This window comes from Marmota flaviventris, chromosome 13 (assembly GCF_047511675.1).
Source record: "Marmota flaviventris isolate mMarFla1 chromosome 13, mMarFla1.hap1, whole genome shotgun sequence".
Lineage (NCBI taxonomy): Eukaryota > Metazoa > Chordata > Mammalia > Rodentia > Sciuridae > Marmota > Marmota flaviventris.
In genome coordinates this window covers 77,067,192-77,085,574 of record NC_092510.1, presented here as the reverse complement: position 1 = coordinate 77,085,574, position 18,383 = coordinate 77,067,192, and the positions used below count along the sequence as shown (strand labels likewise).

Genomic DNA, 18,383 nt, shown 5'->3' with positions numbered 1-18,383 from the left:
GTGCCTCTGGCAGCCAATTTAAGTCCATCTTTGTTTTCTTCTAGGAGACTCTATATTCCCACAAGTGATTTAAAGTTGAATCTTTTAAACTTCCTAATGGTAGCCAATTGTAGAATACTAAGGACAATGAATCAAAGACCTAATCATGTCTTACTCATTAAATAGCATTTTTTCTTTTTAATTAATTTTTTTCTTATTTTAGAAATAATATATATTCATTGTGGAAAATTGGTTTATTCAGAAACGGCCAAAGAAAAAAATGAAAGCCATCCATTATTTTAGATATAAGTATTGAAATTTTAGCATATTTTCATGAATATACTTCATATAGTATGAAGCATTATTGATAGCATATTCTACTTGCTATATTATATTCTTGTGGTTAAAGTTCATGTATTTTATATATTTTTGATTTTATTTATTATGGAACTGAGGAGTGAACCTAGGGGCACCCTACCACTGAGTTACATCCCAACTCCTTTTATTTTTTTATTTTGAGACAGGGACTCATTAAGTTGATGAGGGTGGCCTCAATCTTGTCTTCTCCTATTTCAGTCTCCCAAGTAGCTGGGTTTTGGCTCATGCTATTTTTAAGCAGGGTTTTAATGAATCATCATTGATTTCTAATTTCATTCTATTGTGATCTGATAGAATGCAGGGTAGTATCTCTACTTTTTTGTATTTCTAAGGTTTACTTTGTGTCATAATGTGTGGTCTATTTTAGAGAAGGATCCATGTGTTGCTGAGAAGAACGTGCATTCGCTCATTGACGGATGAAATATTCTATATATATCAGTTAAGTCTAAGTTATTTATTGTATTATTGAGTTCGAGAATTTCTTTGTTCAGCTTTTATTTGGAAGACCTATCAAGTGGTGAAAGAGGTGTGTTAAAGTCACCCAAAATTATTGTGTTGTGTCTATTTGACTCTTGAACTTGAGAAGAATTTGTTTGATGAATATAGATGCTTCATTTGTTTGGTGCATATACGTTTATAATTTTATATCTTGTTGATGTATGGTTACCTTAAGCAGTATGAAATGTCCTTCTTTATCCCTTTTGATTAACTTTGGCTTGCAGTCTATTTTATTTGACATGAGGATGGAAACCTCTGCTTGTTTCCATAGTCCATGTGAGTGGTATGTTTTTTTCCAACCTTTTACCTTCAGTCTGTGGATGTCTTTTCCTATGAGATGAGTCTCTTGGAGGCAGCATATTGTTGGGTCTTTATTTTAAATTCAATCTGCCAGTCTGTGTCTTTTGATTAGTGAGTTTAAGCCATTAACATTCAGGATTATTATTGAGACATAATTTGTATTCCTAGTCAGTTTTGTTTATTTTGGGGATTTAACTTGACTTTGTTTCTCCTTTGATTAGTTTTTCCTTCAGTGTAATACCTCCCTCTGTTGATTTTCATTGTTGTTTTTCATTTCTTCCTCATGGAATATCATTCCAATATGAAAAGTAATATCTATAATATCAAAATTAAAATTAGAATTATTTATGAAATCCATGCCCATGTGGGGAGATTTCTAATTGAGTTTTCCTGATTTTATTCTTCTCAGGATTTGAGACATTTAGAAAATAACCACTTCCTGACTTTTCCTCCAACTTTTCTTGGGTTGGGGTTAGTGATCATACCAGCTTACCTCTGATACAGTTCTAGGGAGGATCTTTCCAATCTTTGGTGTGTCTCAGTACCTACTAATTTTCTGTTGGGTCAATGGAGACAGTCCCTGATTGGGACTTAGTGGCCAAGTTATTTCCTTTTTTGGAGTGCAGGCTTATGTTCCCTTCTGAAGAGAAGGTCCATGTTTCTGGGCTGTCACACCCAATGTGGGCTACCTGATGCATATTTTGGAGTGTGCAGGGGATGGAAATTCTAAGGTAGAGGTATTGAAATCTTTTTGATATGGTGCTGACTGGGTTTGTGGATGGGTGCTGTCTCCTCTTGAGTGCAGAGGTCACAGGTTAATGGGCTTGTATCTGGGCACACTGGATGGTGGTTGGCTGTGGGATGCTCCTTCATAAGCCTTTTTGTGGGGTATACTGCTGTTGTGTATGTGCACAAGGTTCTCTGCTGGCTGTTTGGGGTTATCTTTAGAATTGCCTTCTGTGGGTCTGTACCTTTGAATGATAAATGAATTAATGGCAACTCTGGGATTCACAGCTGTGGATCTTCCTAGAGGTGCTGGGGCACTGGAGTTACTTTCTATTGCTGGGGTTTTTTCTCCAGCTAATGCTTATTCATCAGTCCAGGAGACCAAATCTGCATGCTTGGAAGATGCTGCAGCTGCTGGCTGTTTCTATTAGGTGTGAGGGCACAGGACGCAGGGCTGAGGGGTGCCACTGATTGCTGTGAATGCTGTGCATCGTTGCTTCCACAGAGGCTTCTTTAAATTGGCATAGAGCTTAGTGGCTGACTGGTCAGCTGTTCTTTCAGTGCTTCATTTCTGGAGTATGGAGAAGTTGAGGCTTGTTGCCTGGATCCACTCCATCATCTTCCATTTCTTCAGTATTGCCGCAGTCTGGCTGGGCACAAAATAACCGAGCCGCTACACAGCCTTGTAGGTTCAAAACAGGAACTCCTTTATTTTCTTCACTCCCACGAAACCCAGGCACACGGCCTTCTCCCTGGACACACCACACACCAACCGGAAATCCCTCCTCCGCAAATCCCTCCTCCGGCACTTCCCCAACCAATTTGAACTCCCCAGGAATCCCCAAAGTATCACAAGAACTCCAAAGTAGCAGGCCGAGGCGGACAGCAGGGGTCTAACATACAATTAAATACACAGCTTAACATAACCATCATCATCTCAATGGCTTGCTGGCATCACCTTTCAATCACTCCATTCTGGCAAAGATGCCTTGCATCATCCTGACTCGCCTGTGGCCCTCAACAAGTATTTTCATGGTAGCATCTTGTCCTTTGGTTTGTGCAAAAAATCGCTGCAGAGGTACTACTTTTCCATGGTGTATTCTTGTGAGCACATTCAAATATTTATATTAAGTTTTTTAAGTGGTAATAGATAGATAGGGGTCTAGTTTCATTCTTCCATATGAGGCTGGCCAGCACTATTTATCAAAATGATTATCCTGGGGCCAGGGTTGTGGCTCAGTGGCAGAGTGCTTGCCTACATGCATGAGACACTGGGTTCAATCACTGGCACCATATAAAAATAAAAACAAATAAAATAAAGGTATTGTGTCCATCTGCAACTAAAAAAAAAGAAAAATGATTATTCTTTCTTCAGAGCATGTTTTTAGCCTCTGTTTTAAAAATTTTTATGGTTTGGACATGAGTTGTCCTTGTGTGAGACAGTGCAAGAAGGTTCAGAGAAATGAATGATCAGACTGTTAAAAGTCTTAACCCAATTAGTGATTTAATCCCCTCATAGGCATTAACTGAAAGGTGGCTGAAGTAGTAGGGTATAGCTGAAGGAGGTGGGAATCAGGGTGTGGCTTTGGTGTATATATTTTATCTGGAGAGTTGAGTCTCTCTCTGCCTCCTGGTCGCCATGATGTGAGCTGCTTCCTTTGGCCACCATCTCCTGCCATGATGTTCAGCTTCACCCCAAGCCTGGAGGAATGAAGCTGGCCTTCTGTGGACTAAGGCCTCTGAAACTGTGAGGTCTCAAATAAATTTTTCCTCCTTTAAAATTGTTTTGGTTAGGTCCTTTAGTCACAACAGCAAAAAAGCTGACTAAAACAAAAATCATTTGGCTTCAAATGTGAGGGTTTAATTATAAGCTCTCTATTCTGTTCTCTTGCTCTCAGTGTCTGCTTTTCTGCCAGTATCATGTTGTTTTTATTACTACAGCTTTGTGATATATTTTGAAGTCAAGTATTTTCATGTCTCCTGCTTTGTTCTGTTTTGTTTAAGATAGATGTTGTTTTTAGTTTTTATTTTTTTTGTGGTATAAAAAATGTTGCTAGAAATGAGAGTAGAATGGTTGATCATCAGAACCTGGACAGATTAGAGGGATGGGGTGGGGAAAGGTTGATGAGTGGGAAATTAATTATAATTAGATAGAAATAAGTAATTCTGATGTGCTGTTGCACAGTAGGATGACTATAGATAGTGGTAAGATATTGTATAATTTAAAAACCTGAAAGAAAAGATTTTAAATATTGTCACTATAATTTATAAACATTTGAGGAGACAGATGAGTGTAACCTGATATAAACATTATACAATGTGCCCATGTATTGAAACATCACTTGGTACCTCATAAATATGTACAATTTTTATGTTTTAGTTAAAAATAATAATAAAAAAGAATTCCACCATTCCAGGCTATCATGGGTAATCTCAAAGGGAACAGACTAAAGGTAAGTCTTGCTTAAATGTTCTACCTTGAATTTGTATCAACAGCAAACAATATAGGTTTACTCTGACATTTGAGCCCTAAAAGTTTCCAGAGAACTAAATGGAGACTCCAGTAGAGAATATAAATCCTTCTTTGCTTTCTTCAAAGAGACTCTTGTAATCCCAGAAGTGATTTAAAGTGATATTTCTCATCTGTGTGGGAAATAGTAGGTCCTAAAAGTTTAATAATACTGTCTCAAAGAACTAATTGTATCTTATTTATTAAGCAATAGCTTATTTTTAAAAAAATAAACTAAATTTTTATAATTCAATAATACATATTAATTGAAGAAAATCTGGGAAATTTGGTAAACCCTAAATGAAGAAATCAAATTCATCCATAATTCCAGACATGGTAACTATTATTAGTTTAATATGTTCATAGGCATATGGTAAATAATAGGAAAAACTGTAATTCTCCTATTGTATTTTCAACACAGAACACTCTGTCAACAATTTACTTCTGACATGAGATAACCAGATGTGTATTTTCTCCACATCAAGCAATTTTCTGACTTCACTGGATTGTCCTACAATTTATTTCAATTCTGACACTACCTACGTGGAGTTTGCATCAGATCCCACAGGTAAAGGGCTCAGTGCCACAAGATTGTCCCGTACTTTAGATGCCAAAAGCAAATCTGAGCCTCAGGGACTTCTGACCAACTGGCTGCATGTTGAAAGTTCCTTTTGGTATTATGTTTTTTTGAGTTCTTTATATATCCTGGAGGTTAGTTCTCTATCTGATGTGCATATGGTAAAAATTTGCTCGCATTCGGTGAGCTCTGTCTCTACCTCATTGATTATTTCTTTGGCTGACTTTTTATTTATTGATTTCTGATTTATCGATGATTAAATATTTTGATTTATTGATTCTTGATTTTATTTCTTGCACTTTAGGAGTCTTGTTAAGGAAATTGGGGCCTAAACTGGCATGATGAAGATTTTGGCCTTTACAGTGGCCACATCAACCTACTTAATTCTTCTGTTCATTGAACATTGTTTAGAGTGAAAAATTCTCAACAGTTGCATTATGAGCCAGTATACTGAGCATGTCTTTGCATATAGTTAACAACTCTGAGAATTGATTTTCAAATTTTATTTATTGAAGAAAGGCATAACATCTTTCATGGCATATGTTGCTTTTCTATGTTGTATTTCTTCCTCAATGACATTTAAAAATATTTTTCACTGACAAAAATGAATCATGTTGTCAAATTTTATTCTCTTCTTTTTAACACTACACATAGTGATTCCATTTAATTTCAGAATTTGAAACAAAAAGTATATTTTGTAATATCCATGTAAAAGAATTGAATTTTCATGAGTTAACATTCATTTCAACAGATAGTCAAGGCAAATGTTATTAATTATAATAACATTTAGTTAATAATTATTTCAAGTCAGAATTTATTTTCCTGTTCTAAAGTAAACTCTGGTTTTTCTCAGCCATTGAAATTGTTGCATTTCTGTTACTTTTTGTGCCAGGCCATTGTGAGCTTAAGTAAAGGAAAGGTTGGATAAGTTTGGGACCTTGTGTATATACTTGAACAGAGACATGGATAAGCAAAATTAAAATGACTGTGCTTATAGTTATGTCTGTTTAGAGGAACCAATGATACCAGAATGATGCTTATGGGATCTGGGACTCTAGTACTGAAGGTCAAAGTAAAGATAATTGGCAATTATCGAGAGCAAAGTATCATTTTGAACCAAGTGTCACAGATTTCTGACATATCTCTCCATTAAATATTGTCCATTCTAATTTCTATCTCTTGATCATTTTACCTGGGTAGTAGTCATTTGCTCTTCCCAGAGAGTGTGAGCTGGAAAAATTATTGCTGGTTTGCAAGTTATACAATTAAATTGCACTAGCTACTTTGTTTTAATTGCTTCTGAGGGACTTTATCCCAAAATTACTAGGAAGTGAACTTTAAATTACTTTGGGGATTAGAAACATTCTCAAAGCAGCAAACACTTTAAGTTGCTTTGGTGTTCCATTGGCTGATCCTTTAAAGGATCCTCTAGTAGTAAAGAAGACTGTGAAGAGCCCCGGCTTTCATCATTACTGGAAGTCATTTCTGTTTTGCCACTGGTTAATTGGTTTTTCCAATGCCAGCAACTTGATTTTAATGAGAACTGGGAAGTAGATAGTTCTTATTTATTTTGCTGAAATTATTGAAGTGGAAATTATAAGACTAGCAATCTTGTAAAAATGCAGGACTTCTGGTTTTGGCATTTTAATATAGAAACACTCCATATTCCAATGTAATGGGGATACAAATAATTATAGAAAATTGCTACATTAAGAATTTTCAAGTGGCCTACTCCTTACTGTCATAAGTATTGCTAAATATGCAGGGAGAAGACCCCAGCTCTGCTGTTAGAGCAGAGGAAGCTGACATCTGTGCAAAGAGGAGGTAATATGCATTTCCTCCTACCTGAAGGTAAAAGAGTAAATCTCTTGTTACTGAAATTTTGTAATTTGTACATTTATGATTGTAGCTTGAGACTGGGCACTAGTGTTTTCCTGAGGTCAATTTATTATTCATTATGTGCATCAGGCAGGACAATATAATGTTTTACAGATACTTCCTGATTGTTACTCAAAGACAGAAAGAAAAATCGTTCTACCTAACAGTGTTTCTTGTTTTGTTTACTAACATGCTGTAGTTAATATTCTTAGGATGTTGCAGGAACTTATAGTTCCCCCAAATTAAAAACAACCAAAAGTCCTTTTTTAAAAAATACGTCTTCTTTTCTATTTGTCCTTTGAGCTCCAAAACTCTTCTGAAACTGAGGTTAAATTACCTTTGGAGCAGGATTTACATATGCTGCTTTGTTTTAATAACTGAAGAGCAGTCATTTTTGTTAAGGATATCATATTGGTTATTCAGAAAAAATTGTTATGACATACATGATTTTTAAAATGGTCAAATGCTTGTTGGCCAATGTTATTTGGTACATTTTAGATTTATTCTGAATTATTTGGTCAAAATACTAATGTGACATTACATTAAAGTAATTTTAAATTCATAATGCAAATGAGTTGCATAATTCTAACCCAGTTGCATGTATTCTTAATCTATTTTCTAAGAAGGACATTTAATTTAGAGCTAAACCTCTTTTATGAGATATGAAAGTCTAACTGATCTTAACTTCAAGGATAGTAATGTATTCTTATGTTATTTGTATATTCAATTATAGGTCTTTATTGCCCATGAGGGAATCCACTTAAGAATGTAAACAGTTCTTACAGACACTGCTGCAGCAGATCACATGCATTCCAGCCCTTATAGAATTCCTGTCGGTGAAAGAAAATATTAACATGGGAAAATACAATCAATCTTCTGTGACAGAATTTGTCCTGCTGGGGCTTACAGGTTACCCAGAGCTTGAGGCCATTTACTTTGTGCTGGTCCTTTGCATGTATCTGGTGATCCTGTTGGGAAATGGAGTCATCATCACTGTTAGTGTCTGTGACTCCCACTTGCACACCCCCATGTACTTTTTCCTCAGTAACTTGTCATTCTTGGACATCTGCTACACTAGTTCTTCTATTCCCTTATTTCTCAGCAGCTTCTTAACTTCAAAGAAAACCATCTCCTTCTCTGGATGTGGAGTGCAAATGTTTCTCTCCTTTGCTATGGGAGCCACAGAGTGTGTCCTTTTAAGTATGATGGCATTTGATCGCTATGTGGCCATCTGTAACCCTCTGAGATACCCCATCGTTATGAGCAAGACTTCTTATGTGCCCATGGCTGCTGGGTCCTGGATCGCAGGGGGTGTCAATTCTGTGTTGCAGACTTCGCTTGCAATGAAGCTTCCTTTCTGTGGTGATAATGTCATTAATCATTTTACTTGTGAAATCTTGGCGGTCTTAAAATTGGCTTGTGCTGATATATCCATTAATATTATTAGCATGGTTGTTGCTAATGTGATTTTTCTTGTGGCCCCAGTACTTTTTATTTTTATATCATATGTTTTCATTCTCTCCACCATCCTGAGGATTCCTTCTGCAGAGGGAAAACGGAAGGCCTTTTCCACGTGCTCCGCCCACCTAACAGTGGTTATTATATTCTATGGGACCATCCTCTTCATGTATGCAAAACCCAAGGCTAAAGACTCTTCAGGGGCTGACAAAGAACAGGTCACAGACAAAATCATTTCACTCTTCTATGGAGTGGTAACACCCATGCTCAATCCCCTCATCTATAGTTTGAGGAACAAAGATGTGAAGGCAGCTGTGAAGAATATACTGTGTCGCAAACGTTTTTTGCAAGGAATGTAAATGCTATTTTTTTTTATTGTTTTACTCTAAATGCAAGGGTAATTTTTACTTGGTGGTTCGAAAATAAATATAAGGACTAGTGGTGCCACTAATTTTTTAAATTCTTAATTTTTTGTGCCTGATATTTGAATGAAAGAGAAATGTAGGGATAACCTTTTCCCTTCACAATAGGTTGAAGAAGAGGAGAGACAGAAATTTATGAATAAAAAATTCTCATCCAAATCACCCTCTTTCTCATGGATAATGAAGTTTAGTTTAACTCTGGAATGATGAGTTCTATAATCTTATGTAAAGGGAAATAACATTTTAATAACTTAATCTCTTCTATGTGAATCAGTTTTATAGTCACGTCATTCTTAGAAAATCTAGTAGGAAGGGTCTTGTTAAGGGTCAGAGTACTATATAAATTCAACATAAAGTGACCCATAATGAGATAGATATGGTCATATAGAGGGGATGGAGGAACACTTGGGTATTGGGTACCTGGACTGGACATATGTCATTTTCATTGAAAAATATCAAGCTATATCCCCTAGGTCTGATTTCCTTTTGGTTACTATCTGGCAAGCACCCCACCTACCATGAAAAGACACCTGGGGCAATGTCACCTTTTGTTTATCCAGCTGACAGTGAATTTTGGTCTGTCTTGTGTTTAAATCAGTGAGCAGTGGTATCTTCGAATAGGAAACATTGTTATTATCTTTTAACATTGTTATTGTTTAATGGCTGAAAAATTAGTTTCTAAAGAATTTTACAAGGTTCTCTAATAACACAATAGTAATTTATTAATGATAATTTAGTATAGTTTAACAAATTAGCTATTTCTGCAGTTACATGAATTTCCTGTAGAATAGGAGCTTTCCTTTCATTCATTCAGTTATTTGTTACTTATTTAATCAACAAGTATTTATTGATACCTATATTGTCTCAGGCACTGTGCTAACTATTGAAAAAAATAACACAACTAAACAACCTGGAAAAACAAAAAAACAGAACATGAGGAACACTTTTTTGTTGTTTTTGTTTTTGTTTTTTGGAATATAGACTAACATTAATTGGGGACAAAAATATTAAAAAAATTACCTCTCCCCAGTTGGTCTTGGGTCTTGGTTGGGCTGAGCAGAGTAATGGGTAGACTTGGAGTGATTAATTAATTAATTTATCAAACCCATTGAGTTACAGTCCCAGCCCTACTGGGAGTAATTTAAATGTGGTCATATGCTATCTTCATATGAAAGTATTTGAACCATCTTTGAGAAAGAAAGAAAGGGGTTCAGTGAGAAAGAGGGGACAGTGGAGTAAGGAAGAAAGCAGTGCATACTAGAGATTTCAAAGACAAAGAATGAGATACTGCAAAAATGGAATTAGGGAAAAAGGAAAATAACAACTAAATAGAATTTTGGGGAAGTTTAGATGCTGGTTTTGTGTGGCACTACCTCATTGAGTCTTAGTAATCTCAATAAAGATGAACAATATTCTTTAAGACATTTTGTGATGGATTCAGTTTCTTTTTGCAGTTTTAACATTCTAAGACTGGCTATAGATGAGCATAATTTGGGTATGTAACAGACTTAAGGGGTGATGGTGGTGGTGGTGGAGATTCTCAACTACAGTGTAGCATGTGAAGAGTTTTTGAAGGGAGTATGTAAAATTTCCCTTGAATTGGGGTGGTGTCCCAGGAAGGAAAGGGCGACTTATGCTTAGCTGAGTTGGGAAATATCTCAAAAGACATTTCAGAAGGACAAGAACGTAAAAGAGAAATTGTTATAAAGCATCAGAACAGTTGTTTTGCCTCATATGCATGCTGACATTTCTCTGAAGGAGAATTAATACGTTGATTCTGAATTTTGTTTTTGAATCAGGATTTTTCATGTGCTACAAACTGAATTTCCTTCGAAAGAAACATTTACTCCAAAGTATTTTTAGAGTACAACATTTTCTAAAAGGTCAACCTACAATATTTGGAATTATTTTAAAGATTTTTATTAAATTTTGAATATGAGTTTGTAGTAACATTGGGGCAAAATACAAACCAAGGAGAGTGATGATATATTAAGCAACAATAGCATATATTGCACTTCATTAGCCACCCAAAGTCAAGATTTTATGAAGAGAAAATATTTAGAATAAATTTACATATTTGCTTATGAATGAGAGTCAGTGATTTTTATATTTTTTTTGCCAATTGATTATCAGAGAATATTGTACACTTCTATGCTTTTTGTCTTGCCCAGACCAGATGACTTTTTCAGTTTGTTTTAGTCAGTCTTTTCTTACCTGTTTCCTCCTATGTTTTAAGGTAAGCTGATATTTTACCAACAGTGTTTGGAATTGTGATTTTGGGGATGGAATGATATATAATATCCACTTTTCTTATTTCAAATACCTGGACTTGTATTTTTACTATCCTTTTTTGATTTTAATTAATTAGTTCATTCAACAGTTAATTACTGTCAACCATTTATTTAACTTGGCATTGGACTTTATATAATGAACACTTAGCCATGGTTCCGACATTGAGATTTCAGAAGCTAACAAATGGTTATAGCATAAAAGAAAAACCATGGTAGTAAAGGTAAGGGTCAGAGCAGCACAGAGTAAGGAATAACCAACTCGAGGGCAATATTAGAAGGCTTTGCAGAGATTGTGACATTGTACCTGTCCCTTCTGACATTGCTAAGATTTCACTAGGGAAGGAAAGTGACAATACAGAGGAAATAGCATTTGTTATTATTGTCCTTAGGTGTGAAAGAACGTGGAGTAATTATAAAACTACATGGTGAATGAACACAGTATGTGTGAAAGTAATGGGAACAAACATGGTCATGAAAAGAAGATGAAATACCTAGCCAGAAATGTAAATTGGAACTAGATAAAGTCCCTGGGTAAAATATAAAAATAATGGTAAATAAGTTAATGTATCAAAGATTTTCCAAATGGAAGAGGCCAACAAATATAATTTGCTCAGAAGCCATATGTGTTGGATTTTCTTGGATAAGATTAATTTCACTTTTTTAAGCCTTGACCTTGTAAGTTTACTTGTTTGTACTACTTAGACAACTTATTTCTACATTTTGTGAGATCATTTTCATAAAGTGATGTAGTTAGATTAATACTAAAATTTCTAACTCTGGCATTGTTTCCACACATATCTTCCTTTCTTTGCTCTGCTTATATTTAAAATTTTGCCTCAAAATATGTCAGCTTATTTTATTTATGAACTCAAAGATGTCAGTTTCTCATCATTTCTTCCAGCACCAGTGTCCACTCATCAATTTTCTTCATATACCCAAGCACCTCTATACTCCTTAGGTTACAGATAATAGAATTGAAAATGAGGGTAACTACATAATAGACCAAGTCTATTAGTTTGTCTGAAAGAGATTTTTGTATGTTTGCTTCATTTACATAAAACATATTTCATAAAACACAATCCCCTCTCTCATGTGGACTGAGCATGCAGAAGAAACCTTTTTACTTCTTCCAGCTGAATTGATTTCAGTATCGCATGGGTGGTAAAAATATAGAAAGCAGAAATTAGCAGTAATGGAGTAACTGAAAACATTCCATTGCCCAACATATACTATCGTTCTAGGAAATATGTATGCACACTAGTTTCATTAAAGATACTATTTCAGAAAAATGATCAATGAATGACATTTCTTCCACAAAAGGACATTTGTAATGTTAGTACATTTATGCCAGTTTGTTCTAAAAGCCTAATCCATGAAGAAAAGCTGCCTTCTAAATACAAGAACTCTTGTTTATGATGATGGGATAACTCAGATATTTGCTGATGGACACATAGAAGTCATATGCCATCACTGCCAGAAGCACAGTATGAACCCCATGAACAGGAAACAGACACTTACGTATTACATCCCGTGAAAGAGTCTTTTTCTCTGATAAGAAGTTTATCAGTATTGCAGAGACAACAGGGATGAAACCTAGATGTTCAGAAAGGAGGGGTTATATACTTAGGTAGGAGGAAGCAGAAAACCTAGATGCTGTTCCAGGGAAGGATTATATGATTCCAGTTACATCACTAAACATATGACAGAAAAATTTTTTTTTATTTAATGCTGGGAGCCATTAGCCAAGTAGGTATGACAATTTCCTTGCCAGCGTACCCCATGTTGCTTAGTGGAAGGACTTGTGGAAATAGGACATTTTGCAGTGACATTGCATGTAGGTGACCTTGCTCAAGGACCAAGGCGGATCCGGGTTTAGGGTGTTCCTGGTTTAGGATGATCTGGGTTTAGGGCGTTCCCGGTTTAGGACTATCCGGGTTTAGGGTGGTTCCAGGTTTAAGATTATTCCTGCTGAGAATAGGGCGTATCCTGCTGCCTGAGTTCCCCTTGAGTTCTCACGGCATTCAGACAGTATTTTTTGGGAGACAGAAGCCCAGTGGGGGTGGATTTGGGCAGAGAACGTGGATTTCCCCAGAACGTGATTGTAGACTGCTGGTGTGAGTTTGGGAATAAAGAGTTGATGTTTGAATCTACAAGCTGTGTGGTGGCTCGTGATTTTGTGCCCAGCCAGACTGCAGCATTTGGTGTCCAGTGTGGGGAACTTCTGAAGCTTGGAGGTAAGTGAAATTGCTTGTCCCTGAGGAAGAGCAAAAGAATGGGTGACCATTTAAAAAAAAAAACAGTGTGTTCTTGTTTTGATTTATCTTGTTTTTGTTTCAAGCTGCCTATCCCTAGAAATTTCTCAAGCAAACTGGAAAAAATGGTTGACTAAAGGTTTGAAGGTTGTCGGCCCTGAGGAAGAGAAAATTGATACAACGATTTTTTATTCCGTTTTTGTTTCATTCAGTTTCGGTTTTGTTTTGTGTTATCTTATTGGGTTGTGTTATCTTTATAGTAGATTAGAAATTAGTAAAAAACAAACCAAAAAGATGTTAAGTAAATTGTTAGAGGTTCAGACCATGGAGAAAGCTATTTTAGATCAAGCAAAAGAGAAGGTCTCTCGAGCTAGTCAGACAGAGGAAGAAAATTTAAAGGAAAAGGGGTTGTTAGGAAAAAGGCCACAACAGGAGGCTGTTACTAACTCCGTTTTATCACAAGAGAGCGTAATTCAACCAACAGCCCCACCGATGGAGACAGCTGAGTGGCCCTCAAACCCCGTAGTTGATAAATGGGATCCTGAGACAGGACCTCAAAGATTAGCATGCCCTGTACTTGAACAGGCAGGAGGGCAGCGAATTCACCGTGCATTAGATTTTAAAACAGTGAAGCAGTTAAAGGAGGCTGTAACAACCTATGGTCCCCAAGCTCCCTTCACGGTAAGCATGGTTGAGTCCATTACTAACTTGGACATGACGCCAGCAGATTGGGCTAGCATGTGTAAATCTGTACTAAATGGAGGACAATATTTGTTATGGAAGGTTGCCATTGAGGAATTTTGCACGGAGACAGCTAGGCGAAATGCAGCAGCCGGTTACCCTCAAAGAAATCTAGATATGTTGTTAGGAAAAGGACCTTATGAGGGTCAACAGCAACAAATTGAATATGATCCTGCTATATATGCACAAATTGCTGCAGACGCAGTTAGGGCATGGAAGACTTTACAAGGACATGGAGATTTACAAGGTCAGCTATCTAAGGTAATACAGAGAGCTAATGAACCTTACGCTGACTTTGTAGATAGGCTAATTCAAACGGCTGCCAAAATTTTGGGGGATACAGAACAAGCAATGCCATTAATAAAACAACTGGCTTATGACCAAGCAAATCGTTGCTGCAGAGAGGTTATTAGACCATGGAGACATGAAGATTTAAACACATATATTAAATTATGTAGAGATATTAATGAACAAGGGCAAGTCTTGGCAGCTGCAGTACAACAGGCTTTAGATGCCAGGCCAAAAACATGCTATGATTGTGAACAAACAGGACATTTTAAAAGGAATTGCCCCATAGGAGGAGGGTTTAACAAAAGTAGGTATCAAAGGAATAGAATACCGGGTATTTGCCCACGATGCCGTAGAGGGAGACATTGGGCTAATGAATGCCATTCTCAAACCACCATAGAGGGTACTCCCTTATCAAAAAACGGACAAAGACCAGGTATTTATCCACGATATCGTGGAGAAAGGCATCAGGCTCCATTGCCAAAAAACGGACAGGGGGGCCCAATGCTCTGGGGCCCACAACCACAAATCTACGAGGCAGTGGAAGAACCCAGCAACACCATCAGGGTAGTGCCCAGGACACATTGTCCATTAAATCCCTCATCAGACAAACCTGAGGGAGCACAGGGTTGGACATCTGCGCCTCTGCCAGAGCAGTATTAACTCCAGAGATGGGAGCTCAAATCATTCCCACAGGAGTAAAAGGACCTCTTCCCCAAGGAACAGTAGGCTTATTATTGGGACGTAGTTCATCTACATTAAAAGGACTTATGATAAGTCCTGGGGTAATTGATCCCGATTATGTAGGTGAAATAAAAATTATAGCTAGTTCTCCAAGAGGTATATCAGTAATTTCACCTGAAGATAGAATAGCACAGTTGTTAATAATACTCAGCCTACATAATAAATTTCCTAGTCGTAGTGTAGAAAGAGGTTCCAGGGGATTAGGCTCCACAGGTGTAGATTGGGCTATGTTGTCTTTAAATTTAGATTCTCGCCCAATGCTAAAACTTAATATTCAAGGTCATGAGTTTAATGGACTACTGGACACAGGAGCTGACCTTAGCATCATATCTCGTCAAGAATGGCCAAAACATTGGCCATTACAACAAGCCACTCAAACGCTTCGAGGCCTAGGAGTGGCGACTAATCCCCATAGAAGTTCTATGATATTAGATTGGAAGGATCCTGAAGGATGTGAAGGAACTATACAGCCATATGTATTGGATCATCTTCCTATAAATTTATGGGGACAAGATGTCCTAGATCAATTAGGTTTGATGTTAACAAATAACATCAATCCTAATGCGCCCACTACTAGGGCTAGACAAGGCTTTAGGAAAGAAAAAAGATTAGGAAAACAAGGGCAAGTTATAGCAGCACCAATACAAATAGATCAAGGAACAGACAGACATGGGTTGGATTTTCAGAAAGGGCCACTGAGACAATCAAAATTACTTGGAAATCAGAAAGACCAGTGTGGGTTCCTCAGTGGCCCCTGACTAAAGAAAAGATACAAGTAGCCCATGATCTGGTCAAACAACAATTAGCGGAAGGACATATACAACCTTCCATATCTCCCCATAATACTCCCATTTTTGTCATCAAAAAGAAATCTGGTAAATGGAGATTATTGCAAGATTTAAGAGCCTTTAATAATGAGATGGTTATTATGGGACCTGCTCAATGAGGGATTCCTCAATTGTCTGCTTTGCAAAAAACCTGGCATGTTTTAGCTATAGATATTAAAGATTGTTTTTTTTTCAATTCCAACTCATCCCGAGGATAGTCCACGTTTTGCATTTACTATCCCTGCATGATTTAATAATCATGAAGGTCCTGATCAGAGATATGAATGGAAAGTACTCCCTCAAGGGATGGCTAACAGTCCAACTATGTGTCAAATATATGTTAACAAAGCAATCCAGCCACTTAGAAATCAAAATCCTGAACTACAAATATTTCACTATATGGATGATGTATTATTGGCACATAAAGATAAAAACATATTGCTGGAATGTTATGCCACACTTACAAACTTATTAAAAAATTATAATCTAGAGATAGCAATAGATAAAGTACAATTAAATTTTCCAATTAATTATTTAGGAGTTCTATTATCCTCAACCATGGTCCGTCCACCAAAAATTCAAATACGAGTAGATCAACTCAAATCACTTAATGACTTTCAAAAGTTATTTGAAGACATAAATTGGATAAGGCCTTATCTAGGTATACTAACAGGAGAGTTGGGACCTTTATTTGATATTCTAAAAGGTCCATCAGATCCAAATTCACCCCGCATGTTAACTCCTAAAGCAAGAAAGGCATTAAAAATTATTGAAACATATATGGAAAATATGCATTTGGATAGAATTGATATAAGTTTGCCTTTATTATTTATTGTACTACCAACAAAAAATATTCCTACAGGAATATTTTGGCAAGAAGGTCCATTATTGTGGATACATATCTTATTCTCCTAACACTATTCTTACTAGGTATCCTGAGGCTGTAGGACAATTAATACTCAAAGGAATAAAAGCAGCAAAGGTAGTGTTTGGAATTTCTCCCAATAAAATTATTACTCCATATACTATGGATCAAATTGATGAGTTAGCTAATGAGTTAAATACTTGGGCAATAATCATGTGTAAATCTAATGTTTCATTTGATAATCATTTACCATCTAATCCTTTGTTGTCTTTTTGGTCTAAGCATCCTGTAGTTTTTCCTAAAATGACAAGAAAAACACCTATCATGAATGCTCCAAATATATTCACTGATGGGTCTAATAATGGTACAGCAGCAGTAGTTACCCCTGATCAAACTTTTACATTTTTAGTACCCACACAATCAGCTCAAAAGGTACAGCTTAATGCAGTTTTGCAAGCTTTTGTGATGTTTAAAGATTCTGTATTTAATTTATTTTCTGATAGTCAGTATGTAGTTAATGCTATAGTATCTCTTGAAGATGCTGGTAGGATTTCCCCTTCTTCTACTGTTTTCTCTTTGTTTTCCACTATAGAAAGTCTAATCTGGGACAGAAAAGATCCATTCTTTATAGGACATATTAGGGCACATACAGGATTGCCTGGAGCCCTTAGTTTAGGCAATGATTTAGCAGATAAAACTACACATGACATACATATTTTCTCTACATTTGAAGAAGCTACAAATTTTCATAAAAGGTTTCATGTTAATGCTAATACTTTACAAAAGCATTTTAAAATAACTAAGGAACAAGCCAGACATATAATAAAACAATGTCAAAATTGTGTGACATTTTTACCACAAGTTAATCTTGGAGTCAATCCTAGAGGACTGATACCTAACCATATTTGGCAGATGGATGTCACACACTTGCCAGAATTTGGAAAATTAAAATATTTACACGTTACAGTTGATACTTCTTCTGGATTTTTGATGGGCTCCCTTCATGCCGGAGAAAAAACTAAAGATGTTATAGCTCATTGCTTACAAAATTTTGCCACTGTGGGCATTCCTAAACAGTTAAAAACCGATAATGGTCCTGGCTATACCTCTACCTCTTTTAAACAATTTTGCTCATCATTTGGTATTACTCATATAACAGGAATCCCATACAATCCACAGGGACAAGGCATAGTTGAAAGAGCTCATCAAACTATTAAAACGTACTTATTAAAGCAAAAAGAGGGAATTGGAAGGGGATATATATCCCCCAAAGATAAACTTAAAATAATGCTTTTTACTCTAAACTTTTTAAATTTGGATTCATCAGGACTTAGTGCTGCGGAAAGGCATATGTATCCAAAAAATGTACATAAGCCTAAAGTACTTTGGAAAGATATTCTAACAGGACAATGGAAAGGTCCTGACCCAGTGATTGTCTGGAGTCAGGGGTCTGTTTGTGTTTTTCCACAGGGAGAACAGCAGCCGATTTGGATTCCAGAGCGATTAACTAAAACAATTTCTTCAGATCGAAAAGAAGATGATTTGACTCAAATCCATAACAGCTGATATCCAGAACTCCAGCTTGGCCATTCTTACATCTGCGACAGTGATTAACCAGGATGCTTTTTTCAATAGCTATTTTATTATTGC

The 18,383-nt window shown here is 36.4% G+C and overlaps 1 protein-coding gene across 1 annotated transcript; it reads left to right on the top strand.

Moving 5' to 3' along the window:
• The first annotated feature begins 7,699 nt into the window (after positions 1–7,699).
• On the top strand, positions 7,700–8,662 carry LOC114098795 (olfactory receptor 13C7-like). Its single transcript, XM_027943024.2, has one exon. It carries the CDS (start codon positions 7,700–7,702, stop codon positions 8,660–8,662), a length of 963 nt encoding a protein of 320 aa, XP_027798825.1.
• The last annotated feature ends 9,721 nt before the right edge of the window (positions 8,663–18,383 follow it).

What these genes read in the sequence shown, in the direction of transcription:
- LOC114098795 (XM_027943024.2), top strand. Translation starts at nt 7,700, where the DNA reads ATGGGAAAATACAATCAATCTTCTGTGACAGAATTTGTCCTGCTGGGG.